Genomic DNA, 17,812 nt, shown 5'->3' with positions numbered 1-17,812 from the left:
GGCTGCCTCTGGTCAGGTGGGAGGTCGCCATAACTCCTAAAAAGGCAGGAGGATTGGGTATTAGGGATACTTCCTGTGCTAACATAGCGCTTCTGAGAAAGTTGGTATGGGATTGTCTAAATAATAGTGAGAAGTTATGGGTGCAGGTTCTGAAGCATAAATATCTCAGGAATCAATTTGGTATGAACGGAAACAGTAGAAATTCTTCATTGGCTACCTGGAAGAACATTGTTAGTGCCTATGAGCATCTCAAGGAAGGGCTTCATTGGAATATTGGAGATGTCCACAAATCAGTTTGGTATGATGAGTGGACTCCTTTTGGTAAGCTTTGCAACCTTGTTCCTTATGTACATATTTCTGAATCAGATTTCATGGTGGCTGACTTGTGGAAAGAGGTGTCTTGGGAGGTTGATAGTCTTACCACGCCTATTCCGCATGAGATTAAGCAGTTTATTTGTGGTCTGAGATATCCTAGTTTGACTGAGTTGGAGCCACAATGGGAGTGGTGGCCTGCAGCAACAAAAAAGTATAGTGCAAGGAAGGGTTACAGATGGTTATTAAAGAAAACATTAAATTGGAATGCCAACAGTAATTGGAACTGGTTGTGGAACACAAACATTCCAGAGAAGTTCAAATTTACTATGTGGCTTAGCTTACATGATACTCTACCAACTGAGACCTTTCGATTCAAGCGGCATTTAGCTTCTTCAGATATGTGTAAGAGATGTAACAAGGCGCAGGAGACTATGGAGCATTGCCTTAGAGACTGTGAACGATCAAAGGCAATCTGGTATATGTTGGATCCTAGTATCCTGGACTCGACGGCTGGTACTGCTCTTGAAGAGTAGTTTCGGAAGGCCTTGGCTAACAATGAGGCGTCCTTTGGTGCAGGGCTTTGGTGGGTATGGAGACATAGGTGCAATGACATATTCAACACTGACAACTCTTGGACAGACCATAAGGTTGTTGCCTTGGCCAGAATTACCGCCAAGGACTTACAGGTTTATAGGAATCGAAGCAATGCCTTTAGGTCTCTCCAAAATTGCCTGTGTTGGGAACCACCGGTAGGCAATAGTTTTAAAGTTAATTGTGATGCAAGCTTGCATATGGATTCAAATTTAGCGGGATTTGGGTGTATTATTAGAGATTCTAAGGGAGATTGGATCTCGGGCTGCTCTGGAAGCATTCCCCCTTGGTCTATAATCAGATGTGAATTATTTGCTGCTTGGAGGGGACTGGTTTTAGCTTGGTATTACGGTTTGAGGGATATTATATGTGAAACGGATTGCCTTGACATTTTGCCCATCATGCATGAGCTTACAAGTGGGTATTCATCTGAAGTAACAGATTTGGTTCACAAGATTCAGGAGCTTTTATCTCGTCCTTGGCTTGTTCACGTTGAATAGGTGTCCCGAGAAGCAAATAGAGCTGCGGATTAGATGGCTAAATATGGTGCCAAGAGTAACTCTAATCATGTTATTTGGTCTGAGTCTGGTGTTGATCTCCAACGAATCATCTGCTCGAATTTAGGATAGTTTTTGCTTTGTTTCTTTCCTTGTTTAGACCAAAAAAAAAAAAACCCTTAACCAAACATAAATGTTACACCTACTCTCTATATTTTGTGAATTGTGATACCTCAAAACGACTATAAATATGAATCTTAGTAACCATTTACAAAGAACATAGACAAAAAATTGTCTAATCTAAGGGTAAAAAATAATTGACACCCTTTTGAGAAACTCAAAACATACCAATAATTACCATAATAATAGCATACATGCATAGTGATCTTTATCAGATTATGTTCACATTCTTTCTTGTATATATTTGTCAATTTTTCTCTTCTTCCAAAATTATTATAGATTAAATATTTTTTCAATTAAATAATACTTTCTCATATATTTAAATTTTTATAAATAAAACTTACTTAATTGAACCATGACAAGACTTATAATTCAGGGTTTTCATATTGATTTAATAATCTTCGCTATTGGATGGTTTATTTGTATTATTATTATTATTATTATTATTTTTTTTATCAAAGATAGGAGACTCGAACCCGCAACCTCTTAATTGAATATGGGGAGACTATGCCATATGAGCTATAACTCATTGACAATTTGAAAAAATAGGAGACTCGAACCCGCAACCTCTTAATTGAGTATGAGGAGTCTATGCCATTTGAACTATTACTTATTGGCGGTTTACTTGTATTATTAATGACAAATAATATAGCATTTAAACTAAAATGACTACAACAGGTTTTGGTTGACCTTTAAAATGATGAATTTCTTATATGTTCACACTGAATAATAATAATAATATATATATATATATATATATATATATATATATATATATATATATATATATATATATATATATGTATGTATATAACTACTATATGAGGAAGCGAAGCCCAAGAGTAATAACAAATAAGAAAGAAAGAACAAGTCACGTGATCTTACTATTTTATGCTCCTTTATTTTAAATTTCTATCATTATTATTATTGTTCTAACTTGTCACAAAAATAAACTCTAACCTAAATTTTTTTTAAACTCGTTAGTTAACAAGTCATGAATTCTAACACATACTTTTCCCATATATAATTATTGATTATTATTGGAAAGGCTGAGTAGTGAATCATTCAAAACTTAGTGTGTTATTATACATAATTTCTAAAGACATTTTTTATATCAATATAAACTATGCTAAACATATACTAAAAATTAGTTATTTGTATAAAATATATGTTATAATAAAAAATATATATTAAAAATAATTAAAATAATATATTTATTCATACAAAATACATATTAGTTGATATAGTAATTGATTTTTTCGTGTGTATATAACATTGTTATAAACCACTTAATTGAAGGTGACAACTTTATATATTTCAAATGAAATAAATCTACACTATATTGTGACGGTTGGCCGCCTTCTTTTATTTATTTATTTATTTATTGTTTTTGGTCCCTGCAATTGAGAGAAAGAAGCAAAATAATTATTGAAGGGCTTTCGGCCTACACTTACGAGGTCTGGCCCAAAACCATGTTTGCAAATCCTTATAACCCCCTTTAATGCCATGATTTGTTTAGATTTTTTAACATAAAAATTAAGAAGATTAAGCCCAATAATTTCTTGAAAAAATAATTAGACAGAAGCTTACATAAATTAAATTAATTTAAGAGAAAAGGACAAATCAATCCCTAACTTTTTTGTCTGCACAAATTTAAGTTCCTGAAGATTTAAAAATACATTTAAGTCATTGACCTCTTCAAATTCTGGACATATCGATTCCTGAGTCTAATTTGTCCAATTTTAAAAACTCTTTCACGTATGCATCCGTATCAACCAGGTCAGTACAACAGAAGTTACGTTTGATTTTTTCGATAAGTCCGACAGACCCAAGTGAATATGAGGGATCGATATGTCCAGATTTTGAAAAGGTCAAGGACTTAAATGTATTTTCAAATCTTCGAGGACTTAAATGTCTGCGGATCAAAAGATTAAGGACCTATTTGTCCTTTTCTCTTAATTTAATCTCTCTTATAGTGTACAATTGTGTAATTTATTTCTTAAAAAGAAATATAAATCAGTTAGATATAAATCTGTTGTAGCATAATAATACATATTTAATATTCACAAAAAAAAAAGTTTATTATACATTTTTACTTATATAAAAAATATTATTCAAATAGGTTATTTTAATGTAAAATTAATAATTTTATTAGAAAATATATAAAATGACACATATAAATATATTTAAATATATAATAACTGATTTAGTAATTAATTTTTTTATCAAATATTCCAAAATATAATACATATTTAATTTTAAAAAAATTGATTATACATTTTTACTTATATAAAAAATATTATTCAAATAGGTTATTTTAATGTAAAATTAATAATTTTATTAGAAAATATATAAAATGATACATATAAATATATTTAAATATATAATAACTGATTTAGTAATTGATTTTTTATCAAACATTCCAAAAACCTCTAAGGATTATGATATCAATCCTCATGGTGTTGACTCAGTTTGTTAAGATTAGTTGTAATCCAAAGAGAGCAAAACCAAAAGCTTAGTCCTCTCCAATTGAATAAAAGTACAAATGCACAGTTATCTGCTCCATCTGCGGATCTTGTGATTTTAGTTATCAATCATTTTTTTTTTTTGAATAATCACCATCTTATTTATTTTTTTAAGTTAATATATATTTTAACGTGAAAAAGTCTTTATTGTTTATAATAGGATGGAATACTAATCACTGTTAAAAATAGTGATTAACTTTTTATTGTATTGTAAATATTAAAGGTGGGAGAGCTAATTTGAAATTTTAAAATTTTTCTATATTTAAGAAGATTTTACAACTTTTAACATTTAGTTTAAAAAAACGATGAATCCTTATACTCAGCTACACTTTTAGAATTAATGATAAAAAAAAAAGTATGTATGGAAGAACAAAAATACAATTAGAAAAAAATGATAACGTATCAAGGATGTATTTTTACACATAATAGCTGAATGATAATTTTTTATATATACATAATATCATCTATATTATTTTTTTATTTACAATAGAAGTTGTTTTATTTATTATATTTTTTTATAATAAAAGTACATAAAGAGTACTTAATATACAAGATAAATAAAATTTATTCAAGAAGAAGAGATATATTTTTTATGGGACTCCAATAGACTCGCAATAAGTTAATCAACCTTATAAGAGTCTGAACAATCAATCACATAATGTTAAATGTAATTTTTCAAAAAAAAAAAAAAAGTTAGAAAAACAAAGCAAAAAATCGATGAAAATCCTTACATATTCAATGACGGTATAATTTTTGTTGGTTTTCCACGCAAACGTATTTTTTAATTTGGCATATCAATGACTAATTTGTTACAGATTAAGCTTTATTTAAAAATTTGCAGATAATCATTAGAGCAACTTATTACATGCACTACATCATTAGAGCAACACACATGGTTTCTCTGTTTACTATAAGATAGATTAATAACAATGGCCAAACATGCATGCTTTCTCTGTTTAGGGGGTGAGAAATACGCACAAGCTTCAATAATTTCTTGTGGCTTATATCGTTTCCCTATGCATTCATTATCTTTGTTTTATACATATGTTAAAACAAGTTCCAAATTAGGGTTTTATGTACATTTCTTAACTCTATATATCCATGAAAATGTGGACAAGCTTTGCTTAACATCAATGTTCTTAAATTTCTTGATTATAACTCATACCATTTAATATTTGAGGAACTAATTTTTTTTATCTAATAAAATACATATCATTTTAATAATATATTAAATTCTATTTAAAAATTTGTTATTGACTAATGAGTTGCTGCATATATAAGACATAATTTAAATTTCTAATTTCTAATACTTATCTAAACGTACGAGTGAGTTAATTATTTGACTAATCCAAATTGTTATTGATAATATGTATTTTAAATTTTAAATAAATGGCATTTGAGGGTCACTAATACTTTCCATAAATTTAACTTACAAAAGAATATGAACTCACTTCAAAATTATTTCTTATTTTAACTTTTTTCAACTTAAATATTTTCCTATTTTAAAATGATGCAAATTAAACCATCACTCCATACATAGCAGTAATTGGTGGAAAATTGGAGGGACAATTTTGTTTGAAAATTAAACATTGTATAAGAGAGATGATGCTACCAATACAAACAATAATGACATATTTTCTTAAATTGGAGGGACAATTTTACATGTATATTTTGTTAAATTTAATCTATATACTTTTAAATAATATTTTTAATAATAGTAGATATTCATTTTTACTATAAGATGATATTCACCTTTTTATTAATTATTTAATTAACATATGAAAGACTGACCAGGTAGTAAATACTCATTTTTTAATTTAAGAAGTAATTTTGGATTATGTTTTATAAGTAAAAAAAATAATATTTTATTATTTTGTTATATGAAAAATGATAGTCTAGAAGAAAAAATTAACTAAAAATATACTCTAATATTTTTTAAATATCTGAAAGAATATTTTTGCTCTTTTAAAATCAAAATTTAAACTTTTAATTTAAATCAATAACAATAATCTTATAAGATGTTTTAGTCTGTTTAAAATTAATTCTAAAAAAGACACTTTAGTCTTAGCTTTTAACAAGTAACTAGGATAATATTTTAGTCTTTTTAAAGTCAAATTTAAATTTTTATTTTTAATATATTCAAACGTTCTTAATTAATCTTATCTGAATATTTTAATATTTTTAAAATTTTAAATTGAACTAAATAGACATTTTGGTAGTTTTAAATTAATAACCTTAAAAGGTTATTTATAAAAAATCAAAATCAAATTTCTAATACAATCAAACAATATTAATCACTCATGTAAAAATATTTTAATTCTTTTAAAAGTAATGATAGAGATATATTTTAGTCTCTTAAAACAAACTAAATGGAGCATTTTAATGTTTTTAAAATTACATTCTAATTTCTAATACAATTAAATAATTTTAATAAAAATAAAATAAAATTTATCCTTTTACTTTTGTTTTCAAATAAAAATTATTACCAGCTACTTTATTATTGTTAAAGCCTTAAAGGTTACAAAGAGAATGCACCATTAAATATTCATGATATACTAATAAAATGCCACTAAACTTTCAATTTATAAGTGACTAGACAGACTAGTGCATTAGCCCGTGCGTTGCACGGCATCGGTCTAGAAAATTATTCGAGAGTAATCATTTTGAGAATATGACAAATGTATGTTTGTAGATTGGATTAGCAAGTAGGACAAATTTAAAGGCAGATATTGCCTGTAATAGCCTAACAATTCGACGATTTTACTATGACATGAATGTGAATAGTTATCGATTTCACTGTCTAGTGGATATTCTCGAATATTTTCCTGTAGACCACATTGATTGTCGAAGTGGTCACGTTGCATTTGTTGTTCTGAATTAACACTCTGAGTCCATTCTTTGACTTTACTCTTGATAGTGCAACATACAGCTGGCTGTGCGAAAAAAACTGGCCTTGGCAAGTACAACCCAACCAACCGAGGTCAAAGTTTGTCCCTGTGACTTATTAATCGTCATTACGAAGGACACAATAATTGGGAATTGTCTCCTTTGAAACCTAAACGGCAGATCTTGGTTGGTAGGAATCATATTCATTCGTGGTATTATGACTACCTGACCAACCTTGTTTTCCGTTAACGTCATGCACTCAATGACATGATTTCCTAGTTTCCGTACTTGTAATCTTGTCCCGTTACATAGACCGTTGGACTGGTCAATATTGCGCAATAACATGACTGGTACACCTACTTTTAGAATTAGTTGATGTGGGGCAAACCAGAGCAGTTAATAGCATTAAGAACATCCGGTATGATTGTGTCCAAGTCTGACTCCATGTTTCCTTCCTCAACACACAAACTATCACAGCTTAAATATATTTTTTCATCCCGTTCCAAACGATCTATTATGAGCGTATTCACCTCATTGACCACCTCTAATGTAGGACCAAGGATGGATCGATGTTTAAAGTACGATGGCTGAGTAAATTAGCCAAGAGGTTAGGGTATACAAACTCAACCATATCATCAAAGGGACGAATTGAATCATGTATCAGTATGTCAGGATGAATATGCACCTCTGACTTCCCATCTATAGAATTCCCAACCAAGCCATCCCCAATATCCAAGAGCCATTTTGAGAACTCAATAACATCATCCACAGCTTTATCTGTTGGTCCAATAGTTAAACGCATGTTCACTGTCAGGGTTAGAACAGTACAGTGTTGCCATAGATACGAAGCATTAATAGCTGAATGAACAATATCCTGACGGGAGCCCATTGGAATGACTGGAAGAATTTGTCTAAAGTCACCTCCTAGTACCACGACCTTACCTCCAAAAGGTAATTCTGCATTATAATATGGTTCTGAGCTCAGGATGTCACGAAAGCACTTGTCAAGTGCTTCATAGCAAAGTTTGTTGAGCATTGGTGCCTCATCCCATATAATAAGTCTAGCTTTGCATATCAACTTGGCCAAAGATGAACCTTGCTTAATGCAACATACTGAGTCCTCTGTCAACTGTACTCCATCGGTATCTTAAATCTTGAATGAACTGTGCGTCCATTTGGAAGCAATAAAAAAGCAATCCCACTGAATGCAACATTTAGTACAATGCCCCTTTTGCTTCGAATTGCAACTGATAGAGTCCTATATAGATACGTTTTACCGGTACCACTGTAGCCATAAACAAAGAAGAATCCTCCGGCATTATCATTGACTGCCTGTATGATGACATCAAATACTTTTCTCTGACCTATGTTCATATTAGATAGGTTGTTGTTAATACAAATGCTTTTCTCTGACCTATGTTTATACAAAGAGAATGCATCATTAAATATTTATGATATACTAATAAAATGACACTAAACTTTCAATTTATAAGTGATATCCGTTATTGTTTTTGTTTTTAATTGTTAATAAATATAATAAATGAATAATAAAATAATAATTTATAAAATAAAAAATAATTTTTTTAATTAAATAAAATATATAAAATTAATTTATAATTAAAATAAAAAATATGTAACAATTCTTAAAAAACTTAAAAAACATATTATATTATATTATAGGTCCATTGGTCCAAACATTTTAAAATCATATGATCTTTTGTCTAAAATAACACTAAACTTCCAATTTATAAGTGATACCACATAATTTCCAATCGATGTTATTATACATAAATAGATAGAAATGATAACATTGATAATAAACCAATAAAATAGCACTCAACTTTCAATCATTTTATACATGACTAGAGAGAAAAATGATCATATGATTTTCTTGTTTCATGTAACATATACAACTCAAAGAGGGTACAAGGGTGGAGCTTTCATCAAAATCAAGTGGGATGTGTGACACTAGATTTATTCATGGTTTATTCTTATATTATAAAGATGTGGCATTGTCCTATTCTGTGGTTGTGTTCCCTCCCAAACAAATTGAAATGTTCCACCACAACCAAGCCTTAGCCTCTTTCCAAGGTCTATATTTTCCCATCCTATGGTCCCCACTCTCCACAAGATTTCAGTCTAAATCTCAAGGATCATATCCAATGGTCCACGTTCACTTGAGGCCCCACCTCATTATTTATTTTTTTATTATACTTTAATAATCAAATTAATTAATTAATCAATCAATTTATTATCTTTTTGAATAGGGAATGTATATAGATTACTTTATCCTATTAACTTTTTAGTTCCCTCCCTAATAATGAAAAAATTTTAATTTTGTTAATGTAAAATATTTTATATAGTTATTTAATTATATTTTTTTTATAATTATTTATGTAATAATTATTTTATTGATGTAATAATTACGTAATTAAGTATTATTTTATATATAAAATTAAATTTTTAATAAAATAATTTAAATTTATATTCTATCTCATCAAATTTTAAAATTTTTATATTTAAATAATTTTTTATAACAAAATATATGAAAATTAAACTAAATCCTTAATAAATAGATTCAAATATAATAAACTAACCCTGAACATTTTCTCTACAAGTTTGAATTGATATTTTCTCCAAAAAAATGCTATAAAGCCGAAAAAAAAAAACTTTTTTATTCCACTTAACTCTGAGTAAGATAACAGATAACTATTGACATTGCCGACTTTGTGGAGCAGTTCAAGAGTGACAATCCTAAATTTAGCACATTGGTTTTTCCGAATTATTACTCAATTTATTATTTTTAATTTTGATTTTAATTTTAATTTTATTCAAAAAGGGGTTTTTTTTAGTAAATTGAGGCAGTTCCAAGCAGTTATGGTCTTTCGAGGATCAAGCAAATATTGTGCCTAAATCTGTGACTATTTAACAGCTGTGTGTGACTTTGAAAATAATAAAAAAAAAGGTTCAAACTTTAAAGGAAATCAAATGTATACAGCACTGTAGAGTCATTTATCACTGAGCAAGTGCTTTAGTCTTTTGTGTGAGACAGAGGGGGTTACTGGGTAGGTTCAAATTTTTCATTTTTATTCAATTGGGTTTTGCTTATCTACTCTCTGGATTCTGAGCCTTTTTCAAAAGCATTCCTTTGTTTTGCTTTTATTGTGAAAATTTACATGAAACTCTGTGCTTTCTTTCTTTTAGTTTGAGAGAGAGAAACAAGATTGTAGAATGAGCAAAGTGTTGAGAGGAAGATAGATTGGTTGTTGAAACAGAGACACAGTCTTTCTGCTTAATGGGTACGTATATTATTAGTTTTCTGTTTAGTTAACATTTTTTTTTTTCAGAATTTTGCACAAAAAAAAAAAGTTAGCTTTAAACACTCAAAATATAATGTTGAATGCTGTTGCATGTTTGCAAATTTTCATTTTTTTTCATGTGTTATTATTTGTTGTTGTTATTTTTCAATTTTGTTATGTGATTTTGTAGAATGCATGTAATATTGTTTATAATATTTGGTTTTCAATATCTTGGCTGTAACATGCACCTTTTTGGATTTTGATTGATATTTGTCCTGCAATATTTTTCTTTTAAATATTCAAATTATTTACCTGTGATATTTGGACTGAGAGATTTATTGAGTTTTTTCATAGTTGTTTTCTGAGTACAGTGTCTAGATCTTGTTCATGTTGTTTTGAATTTCAAAAAATGCAGTGACAAAATAGAAGCTATGGACATTTCAGAAGTTATGAACATTCCTGACTATACAAGAATTCTATTTGATAAGCTTCAGAAGTTTGAGCCTGAATATGCTTCAAAAATAATTGGAATTCTGCTCTTGCACAATGAACATGACATTGCTAAATTGGCTACATGTCCGGACCACATCGTCCGTGACGTGGCATTCAAGGCCAAGAATGATCTTCAAAGAATGTCTGCTCATAAACCATCCATAATTCCAATTTCAGTCCCTATGAACCCTCCGCAAGGATTAAGCCATTTATCAGTAATATCACCTAGAACACCTACCTCTCCACCAAGCTTTCCGGTTCACAATTCTCCTTATTGGGATCCATATCCTGCTACCAATACTAACCCTGAGTTTATGAAGTACTCGGATTCGATTGCGGAACTGCAGAATCAGGCAGAGTTGTATGGTTTGGAGAGTCATGTAGATCCCATTGGCAGTGATTTCTATGGATTGGAAGCTTCGACGCCGAATTTCGGTGGAAAGGCCGGGAGAAGGTATTCAGGCTTGTCTGATTTTCCTGTTAAGACATGTCACTACTTTAACAAAGGTTATTGCAAACATGGTGAAAGTTGTAGATACTATCATGGACAAGCCGGCTCCGAGAGCTTCTCTCATATGTATGGAAATGATTTTGTTAATGATGATCCGGTGGTTTCGCCGGGCTCACTAGCGCAGCTAGAACGTGAGATTGTTGATCTTTTAAAGCAAAGACGACGCAATCCAATTACAATTGCTGCCTTGCCAATGGCATATTATGATAAGTACAAGAAGGTGCTTCAGGCAGATGGTTATTTAACCGAGAGCCAGCGGCATGGTAAGTCTGGCTATAGCTTGACAAAGCTTCTGGCGCGGCTGAGCAATAGTATTTGTGTCATAGACAGGTGGAGCTCTTATTAATCTTGGCGACTGTTTTCTTTCTGGAATTTATTGAATGTTTCTTACCAAATTTGACATTTTATTTTGATTGATTCACAGACCTCATGGGCAGCATGAGGTAGTTCTAGCAGAGGATGCTCCAAAATACACCCAAAAGAGAGATTTTGTTCAAAATATCAGTGCATCGCGACAAATATATTTGACATTTCCGGCTGACAGCACTTTCACAGAGGAGGATGTCTCTAATTACTTCAGGTGAATTGTATTTTGGCTGGGTTTGGTAAAGCTTTCTGAAGAGGTGCTTGTGCTTTTTAAAAGTGCTTGTGCTTGCAGCTTTTAAAAGTTAGGGGTGCTTTTGAAAGCATTTAAGAGGGAGCTTTTTAAAATTGGCTTGTATTTATCAAAATTAAAAAAATCTAATATAATAAGTATTCAAAATTATCATTATTAATTATTAACACTAGATTTCATTTATTTTCCCACACATATTTCCTGCAATTATATTGCCATTGAAAAAATACTCATATATTTCTAATTTCTCAACCTAACTTTCACAAATTCTAACACAATCTTCATATATTTTTTATTTTTCAACCTAATTTTCACAATTTCAACACAAATACATCTCTATCATGTATTAGGTATGAACTTTTATCTTTTTATATTATTTTTGTACGTTATTTTTGTATTTTTTAGATGTTTGTTTTTCTCTGTTCTTTAAAACGTGAAGAAGGAGACTTGATTTATGGAAACCAATCATAAAATTTTCGTACACCAACTTTATAAACATTAGTCAAAATTATAATAACAACATATATATATATATTTTGTGATTTGTAGATGGGTAATTGACAGTACTAACATTGATTACATACAAGTTTTATTATTGACTAATGATAACTCTATTTATATTAATATAGAGTAAATCAAATAAATATTTAAATTATTGGTCTCTAAAATTTGAAAAACAAAACTATTCTTCGTTATAAATATGTTTATTATAATTTTTTTAATTTTTAAAAGCTGTTCTATTAAAAGCTATTTTTAACGTGATTTTACTAAACGCAAGTGCTGTCGCTTTTAAAAAGCCCTCTTTTAAAAGACAGCTTTCATAAGCTACTTTCGAAAAGTAAAAACTTTACCAAACTAAGCCTGTGTGTATGTGAAGTTCACACTTCATTTCAGCTGATTATTGTTAACAAATTTCTGATATATGTTTTCCTCTACAGCACATTCGGGTGTGTTGAAGATGTAAGGATTCCATGCCAGCAGAAAAGGATGTTTGGCTTTGTGACGTTTATTGATCCGCAAACTGTTAAAACCATTTTAGACAAAGGGAATCCCCATTATGTTCGCGGGTCTCGGGTGCTTGTGAAACCTTACCGGGAGAAGTCAAAGGTTATTGAAAGGTACTTCCTGTCTAATGTTCCTTTTGTTAATTTACATTTTCAGCTCGGAATTGAATGCTTATACTCTGGGTTTAAGCTTGAAATGTGGGTACAATTGCACTTGACATTAGAAAGGGTTCTTGTTATAATTTGATTTTTTCTTGGTATAATTGTATCAATATCTGATTATTTGAAGGTTAATTTAGAGAAATTTACATATGACAATAGTATATATTAATTAATTTACTTTTGTCCTTTGTGTATGAATGAAATTTAGTAATTTAATTTTATCCTTTGATCATGTTAGTTATGTTGACACATACTTCTTTTTTAAGAAACTTTTCATATCAACTTTAATTTGATTGCAGGAAGTATGCTAGAATTCAGCACTCTATGTGTTACTCACCTCACCACATAGACATGGATTCTGAAATGAATTCAAGTGAGTATCATATGACTTGTTCTGTGATCGGATTTCTTTCTCTCATTAGTCATTAATATAACCATTTTCAATTTTTTTTTGTAGTTTCAAGAAGTTGTGGGAATGCTAGATCTCTTAGGAGACAACTGATGGAAGAGCAGGAGCAGGCTCTAGAACTAGTAGAAATGCAAAGGAGACGTTTGGCAGCGTTGCAGTTCGCCCAAAATTCTCTGTCTACTTCACCCCATTTTCGCTTCTCCACGAATGGAATGAGAGCTTCAGAAGGTATGTAGTAGTAATATGAATTGCATTTATTTATTATGAGTACATTCTTTGTATCATTCTTTATAACGCTACTTTACATTTTTCAGATAATTTCAATTTCAACTTTCATCCTCAAGAATCTTTCAATGATAATGAGAAACCAAGTAATATAGACACCAATTTCTCTGACGAAAACAGGTAAATGTACCTATCACAATTTCTTTGTATGTTGTCTTGGAAAATCTATTTGTACCATCCATAAAACAATATTTTTGGTTTGTGCACGCAGCAGCAGCCAAGGACTTGACCTTCCGGACAGTCCATTCGCATTTCCGGTGGAGAATGAGAATCAATAAGTCTTATAGTTTCAGAAACACACACAGAAGAAATATAGAGTTTAAATAGCCCAAGGCCAAAGGCATCAACTTTCTTTTGATATACTATACAGTACCAAGTAGCTTTGAAGTTTAGTCAAAATCTCTGGCTAGTACATAAAAAGCTGAAGAAGGAGAGTTTGAAGACACAACTTGAACAGGTGGAATTAACATAATTTTAATGATACTTGTAGCGAGATTTATAGTTTAATATATCATACAAAATGATAAAAGGTATGTTTTAAGATGAAGGTAGCAGCAGGAGGATTATAAGTTATTAGTAGGACTATATATTATATTATGCATAGCTTTCATCCATATTGTATCCTTGTCTAGGCTCTGGCCAACTAGACTATAGCTTTTTTAAGCATAAACAATTTAAATAACAGTTTGTGGTAATTTCAATACCAGTATTTTACATTTTAATCTTTTTTTTATTCTTTAGTGCCGTTTCACCAAATTCATGTTGGTTTTATATTCGAGGAAATGATTAGTGCATTCTGCTTCTGCACGAGCAAGGAAGAAACTTTTGCAAAGAATTTTTTGTAAAGATTGAATTAACAGCATTGTTTGGTAAACATCAATCTGGTTATTTTAGTGAAACTCAGGAATTTAAATAATCCTTTTAACAATTTATTATCATAGAACCAATGAATTTTCAAATTAGTGTCTTATGTAATTTAATATAAAATTTCGATTTTCGAATTCTTATTACTGTCTACACCAGACGAAGACTTGTGGATTTTGATCAAAAGAAAAAAGAGAAATAAAAAAAAGGTGTAGGATTGCTGTAATACAAGTATCTCAGAAGAGATTGAACATGATATTTTAGCATGTATCCATGATGAGATTGCCTTCATAGTAACATGTTATTTTCAAGTTTGTAACCGAATGGTGATGGTGAAACGTGTAACAAATAAAGTAATATTGATTTGAAGAAAAACTAAATAAATAAATAAAGCAGCAAAAACACCAAAGCAGAAATAAATCCTTATGACAGAATATGTAAGCTGTAAATTTAACTTGATGCCGCCTCCTTCTATAATTTATACCAGTGTAAGTTTGCAATATTGTCCACAACCTGCAACAAATTAGGGGTTACTAACAGCATATTGAATGTATATTCCTAATCATGAAAATCAAACCACTAAAGAAGCTAACAGCATATTGAATGTGTTAATCATCAAAATGCTAAAGAAGCTCACCTTACGGTGCAGACTGCACTATGATGTGTTCTGTCTTTTCATATCAAAATGCTTCATAAACAACCCGAGAATAATGAAGGAACTCAAAGGATCATGCTTCAGCCATAATGCCGAAAAAAAATATAGCAACATGTTACTCGATGTTAGATTTCTAGAGATTGTTCTTCCTTCAGTACTGATTGCAAGTATATTAACACAAAATTGATCCTGGTATATCACATTTTTCTTTCGAATTTCTCGGCAAACCTTCTGACTAATAATCTTTGACGAAATGCCAAATATTTATCCAAACTAGTTCCAGCCCACTGTTGACAAAAGCATTCATCAGTTGGAACAAGAGATCCAAGTGGAAAGGGTCCTTTCGGAGCTTTCTTCAAGGAAACCAAGAACCTATGACGAGGACGGATTCTTTGGTCCAAAGACAAGCTAAGGTACATTGGGTATTTGGTCAAGGATTGCACCTCATTGTTGAGTTCATTTACCAAGTACAAATACTTGGGCTTCAGATTGTCCTCTAGGGACAGAGATAGCACCTGCAGGTTCAGTAGTAACTAACGATAAAGACGATTCTTAAGGATCAATTCAATAGTTAAGTAAAAAATTACATAGGACAGAATATAATACAATGGAGCGGGAGAAAGGAAATTTGGAACAATAAAACAGAATATTTTTCATTTATCAATAATGAAAGTACAAAAGAAATGAAAAATTACCTGTGTAAGACTAGTCAATACTTTCAAGATGTCTGAATTTTTCATTCCTATGCTTCTTAGGAAGTTTATCCTTGGAAGTAATCCATCATCTATGCTGTAGTGGAGAAGCTGAGGATGTTTCGTCACCATCTTCACTATGCTATCTTTGGGTGCTCCCAACTCTTTGGTTAGAAACATGTATCGAGTATTCCATGAAACGTCAATGCGCTGGACAAGAATTTGTGGGCTTAGCTGAATGACCTTACCCAAGTCTCTTTCCTTGATTCCAACTTCCTCAACTAAATATCTTACTGTCGGTTTTAATGAATTTTCAACACTATAAGAAAAAAGCGATGGAGCGACGGCAATGATTTGCCCTATCCTGGAACTTGGTATTCCCAAGCCTGCCAAGAAAGCAACATGAGACTTCAAATTGTTCTCCACCGTATACCCCAGAATCTGAGGCTGCCTCACAAGGATTCTTCTAACATCTCTATGTTTGACACCGACACTCATTAAGTAATCTAACCTCTCCTGTGCAGAGCATACATTGATTTGAAGTGACGGCATGTGCCTCTGATACATCTGGACGAAGTGTGACTCCTTGATTCCAAAGGTGCTTAAGTAATCAAGAAGCGGTAACCATTTCGAATCCAAGATAATCTCTTCCGACAGCCGTGGATATTTCTTCTCCTTTAAGTTCTTATCAAGCTGCAATCAAAATGCAAGTTAAACCTTTTAAAACTGAACAGCTTACTGTAACACCATTTGGTACCTTTCCATTGTAGTTTCGCCGTAAAGATGCCACTCCCTCGCTTCCGCGAATTCTAGTGCTTGGTTCATTATCAAAATCTCTTACACCCCATTCCTTTTCATTTTGTCTTTCTTTTCCTGCACAAACAAACAAGATTATACAACATTCAACTTTCCTCTTAAAACTAGTCAGCAAAACTCTTTCAAGCATACCTTTACTTGCATGCAACTTAGATCTCTTGCCATTAGTGTCCAAGCGAGCAGGCTCAGCAAATTCTTCCTAAGAACGCATTGCACAAACAAGAATAAGATTACAAAAACAAATCCCCAAAAGCATCAACAAGATTAGAAGAACACCGACGTCATTTTCCAGTTGCGCAAAACCAAATTTTCCAAATCGAAATGTTATGAATACCGGAAATGAGAGCTTCATCGTCCCTCGCCAATGAAAAATTGGATTAATTGCCAACAAAGTTTACTCATAACAACACATTAACACCTTAAACAATGAACAATAAAAATTTCAAAATTTGTTTTCTTTCTGAAAATTAAAACCGAAACAAATAAATATGAACATGAAATTGAGCTAAGGAGGAACAAATGAAACTCACATCAGAGAGCCAATCACCGTCCTCGTCGTCGTCGTCCTCGTCGTCGTCGTCGGAATCGTAGGTAGAGAGAGGGTAACCGTACTTAGACTTGCGGTTGGTCTTGAGAATGTTTGGATTGGAATGCGCCGCAGCAATCACAAGCAGCACCTTGCTGCCACCGCCACCACCTCCTCTTCCGTCAATGGATGAAGACGCAGAATTCGAATTCGAACTCGAACTCGGATTGAAATGCCATTCAACAAAGTTCCGAAAGGAAGAAGAAGAAGAATAGAGGAGGGGATTGCAGGGATAGAGAGAGAATATGGAAACCATTTGTAGAGAGAGAATATTCTCCAAAACCCTACTGAGGGTAGAATCTCTTAACGATGTTTCAGTTGAAACTTCAGAGGTTTATCCATTTCTTCTTCTCCTTCTTCTTTCACCAATAGAGCAAATTTAATTTAATGATTAATGTGAATAATTTTTTTATTTAACTTAGTCAAC

The 17,812-nt window shown here is 31.3% G+C and overlaps 3 protein-coding genes across 7 annotated transcripts; 1 reads left to right on the top strand and 2 right to left on the bottom strand.

Annotated features, from left to right (window-relative positions):
* Positions 1-7,538: 7,538 nt before the first annotated feature.
* On the bottom strand, positions 7,539-8,368 carry LOC107606442 (uncharacterized). Its single transcript, XM_016308506.1, has 2 exons — positions 8,216-8,368; positions 7,539-8,123 (listed from the first exon to the last, which is right to left on the bottom strand). The coding sequence occupies exons 1-2, from the start codon at positions 8,366-8,368 to the stop codon at positions 7,539-7,541; spliced, it is 738 nt and encodes a 245-aa protein (XP_016163992.1).
* Positions 8,369-9,675: 1,307 nt separating this feature from the next.
* Positions 9,676-14,488, top strand: LOC107609329 (zinc finger CCCH domain-containing protein 18). 5 transcript variants are annotated; one of them, XM_088493516.1, is made up of 9 exons: positions 9,676-9,765; positions 10,199-10,293; positions 10,709-11,626; positions 11,721-11,876; positions 12,851-13,030; positions 13,378-13,451; positions 13,536-13,715; positions 13,802-13,892; positions 13,987-14,488. In XM_088493516.1, exons 3-9 carry the CDS (start codon positions 10,725-10,727, stop codon positions 14,048-14,050), a joined length of 1,647 nt encoding a protein of 548 aa, XP_088349642.1. In that variant the 5' UTR covers positions 9,676-9,765; positions 10,199-10,293; positions 10,709-10,724; the 3' UTR covers positions 14,051-14,488. The 5 variants fall into 5 exon arrangements, with proteins under 5 accessions (XP_088349642.1, XP_016166730.1, XP_088349640.1 ...); XM_016311244.3 differs by having other exon boundaries at positions 9,681-9,765; positions 13,984-14,488; XM_088493514.1 differs by lacking the exon at positions 9,676-9,765 and adding an exon at positions 9,919-10,059.
* A 365-nt stretch (positions 14,489-14,853) lies between these two features.
* LOC107609765 (Mitochondrial transcription termination factor family protein) lies at positions 14,854-17,800 on the bottom strand. Its single transcript, XM_016311788.3, has 6 exons — positions 17,330-17,800; positions 16,932-16,998; positions 16,741-16,856; positions 15,987-16,676; positions 15,274-15,806; positions 14,854-15,149 (listed from the first exon to the last, which is right to left on the bottom strand). Exons 1-5 carry the CDS (start codon positions 17,639-17,641, stop codon positions 15,489-15,491), a joined length of 1,503 nt encoding a protein of 500 aa, XP_016167274.1. The 5' UTR covers positions 17,642-17,800; the 3' UTR covers positions 14,854-15,149; positions 15,274-15,488.
* Positions 17,801-17,812: the final 12 nt, after the last annotated feature.

This window comes from Arachis ipaensis, chromosome B7 (genome assembly GCF_059453495.1).
Source record: "Arachis ipaensis isolate K30076 ecotype BB chromosome B7, ASM5945349v1, whole genome shotgun sequence".
Taxonomy (NCBI): Eukaryota; Viridiplantae; Streptophyta; class Magnoliopsida; order Fabales; family Fabaceae; genus Arachis; species Arachis ipaensis.
The sequence above is the reverse complement of the archived record's forward strand: the minus strand, read 5'-3'. Positions and strand labels throughout refer to the sequence as shown.

Excerpts from the sequence above, each read along its gene's own strand:
- LOC107609329 (XM_016311244.3), top strand. The coding sequence starts at position 10,725 with ATGGACATTTCAGAAGTTATGAACATTCCTGACTATACAAGAATTCTA. Across the intron at positions 11,877-12,850 it reads GATGTCTCTAATTACTTCAG|CACATTCGGGTGTGTTGAAG; the intron begins GTGAATTGTATT and ends TTTCCTCTACAG. Across the intron at positions 13,716-13,801 it reads TGGAATGAGAGCTTCAGAAG|ATAATTTCAATTTCAACTTT; the intron begins GTATGTAGTAGT and ends TACATTTTTCAG.
- LOC107609765 (XM_016311788.3), bottom strand. The coding sequence starts at position 17,641 with ATGGTTTCCATATTCTCTCTCTATCCCTGCAATCCCCTCCTCTATTCT. Across the intron at positions 16,677-16,740 it reads GGCGAAACTACAATGGAAAG|CTTGATAAGAACTTAAAGGA; the intron begins GTACCAAATGGT and ends TTTTGATTGCAG. Across the intron at positions 15,807-15,986 it reads TATTGACTAGTCTTACACAG|GTGCTATCTCTGTCCCTAGA; the intron begins GTAATTTTTCAT and ends CTGAACCTGCAG.
- LOC107606442 (XM_016308506.1), bottom strand. The coding sequence starts at position 8,368 with ATGAACATAGGTCAGAGAAAAGTATTTGATGTCATCATACAGGCAGTC. Across the intron at positions 8,124-8,215 it reads TTCGAAGCAAAAGGGGCATT|TTGACAGAGGACTCAGTATG; the intron begins GTACTAAATGTT and ends GATGGAGTACAG.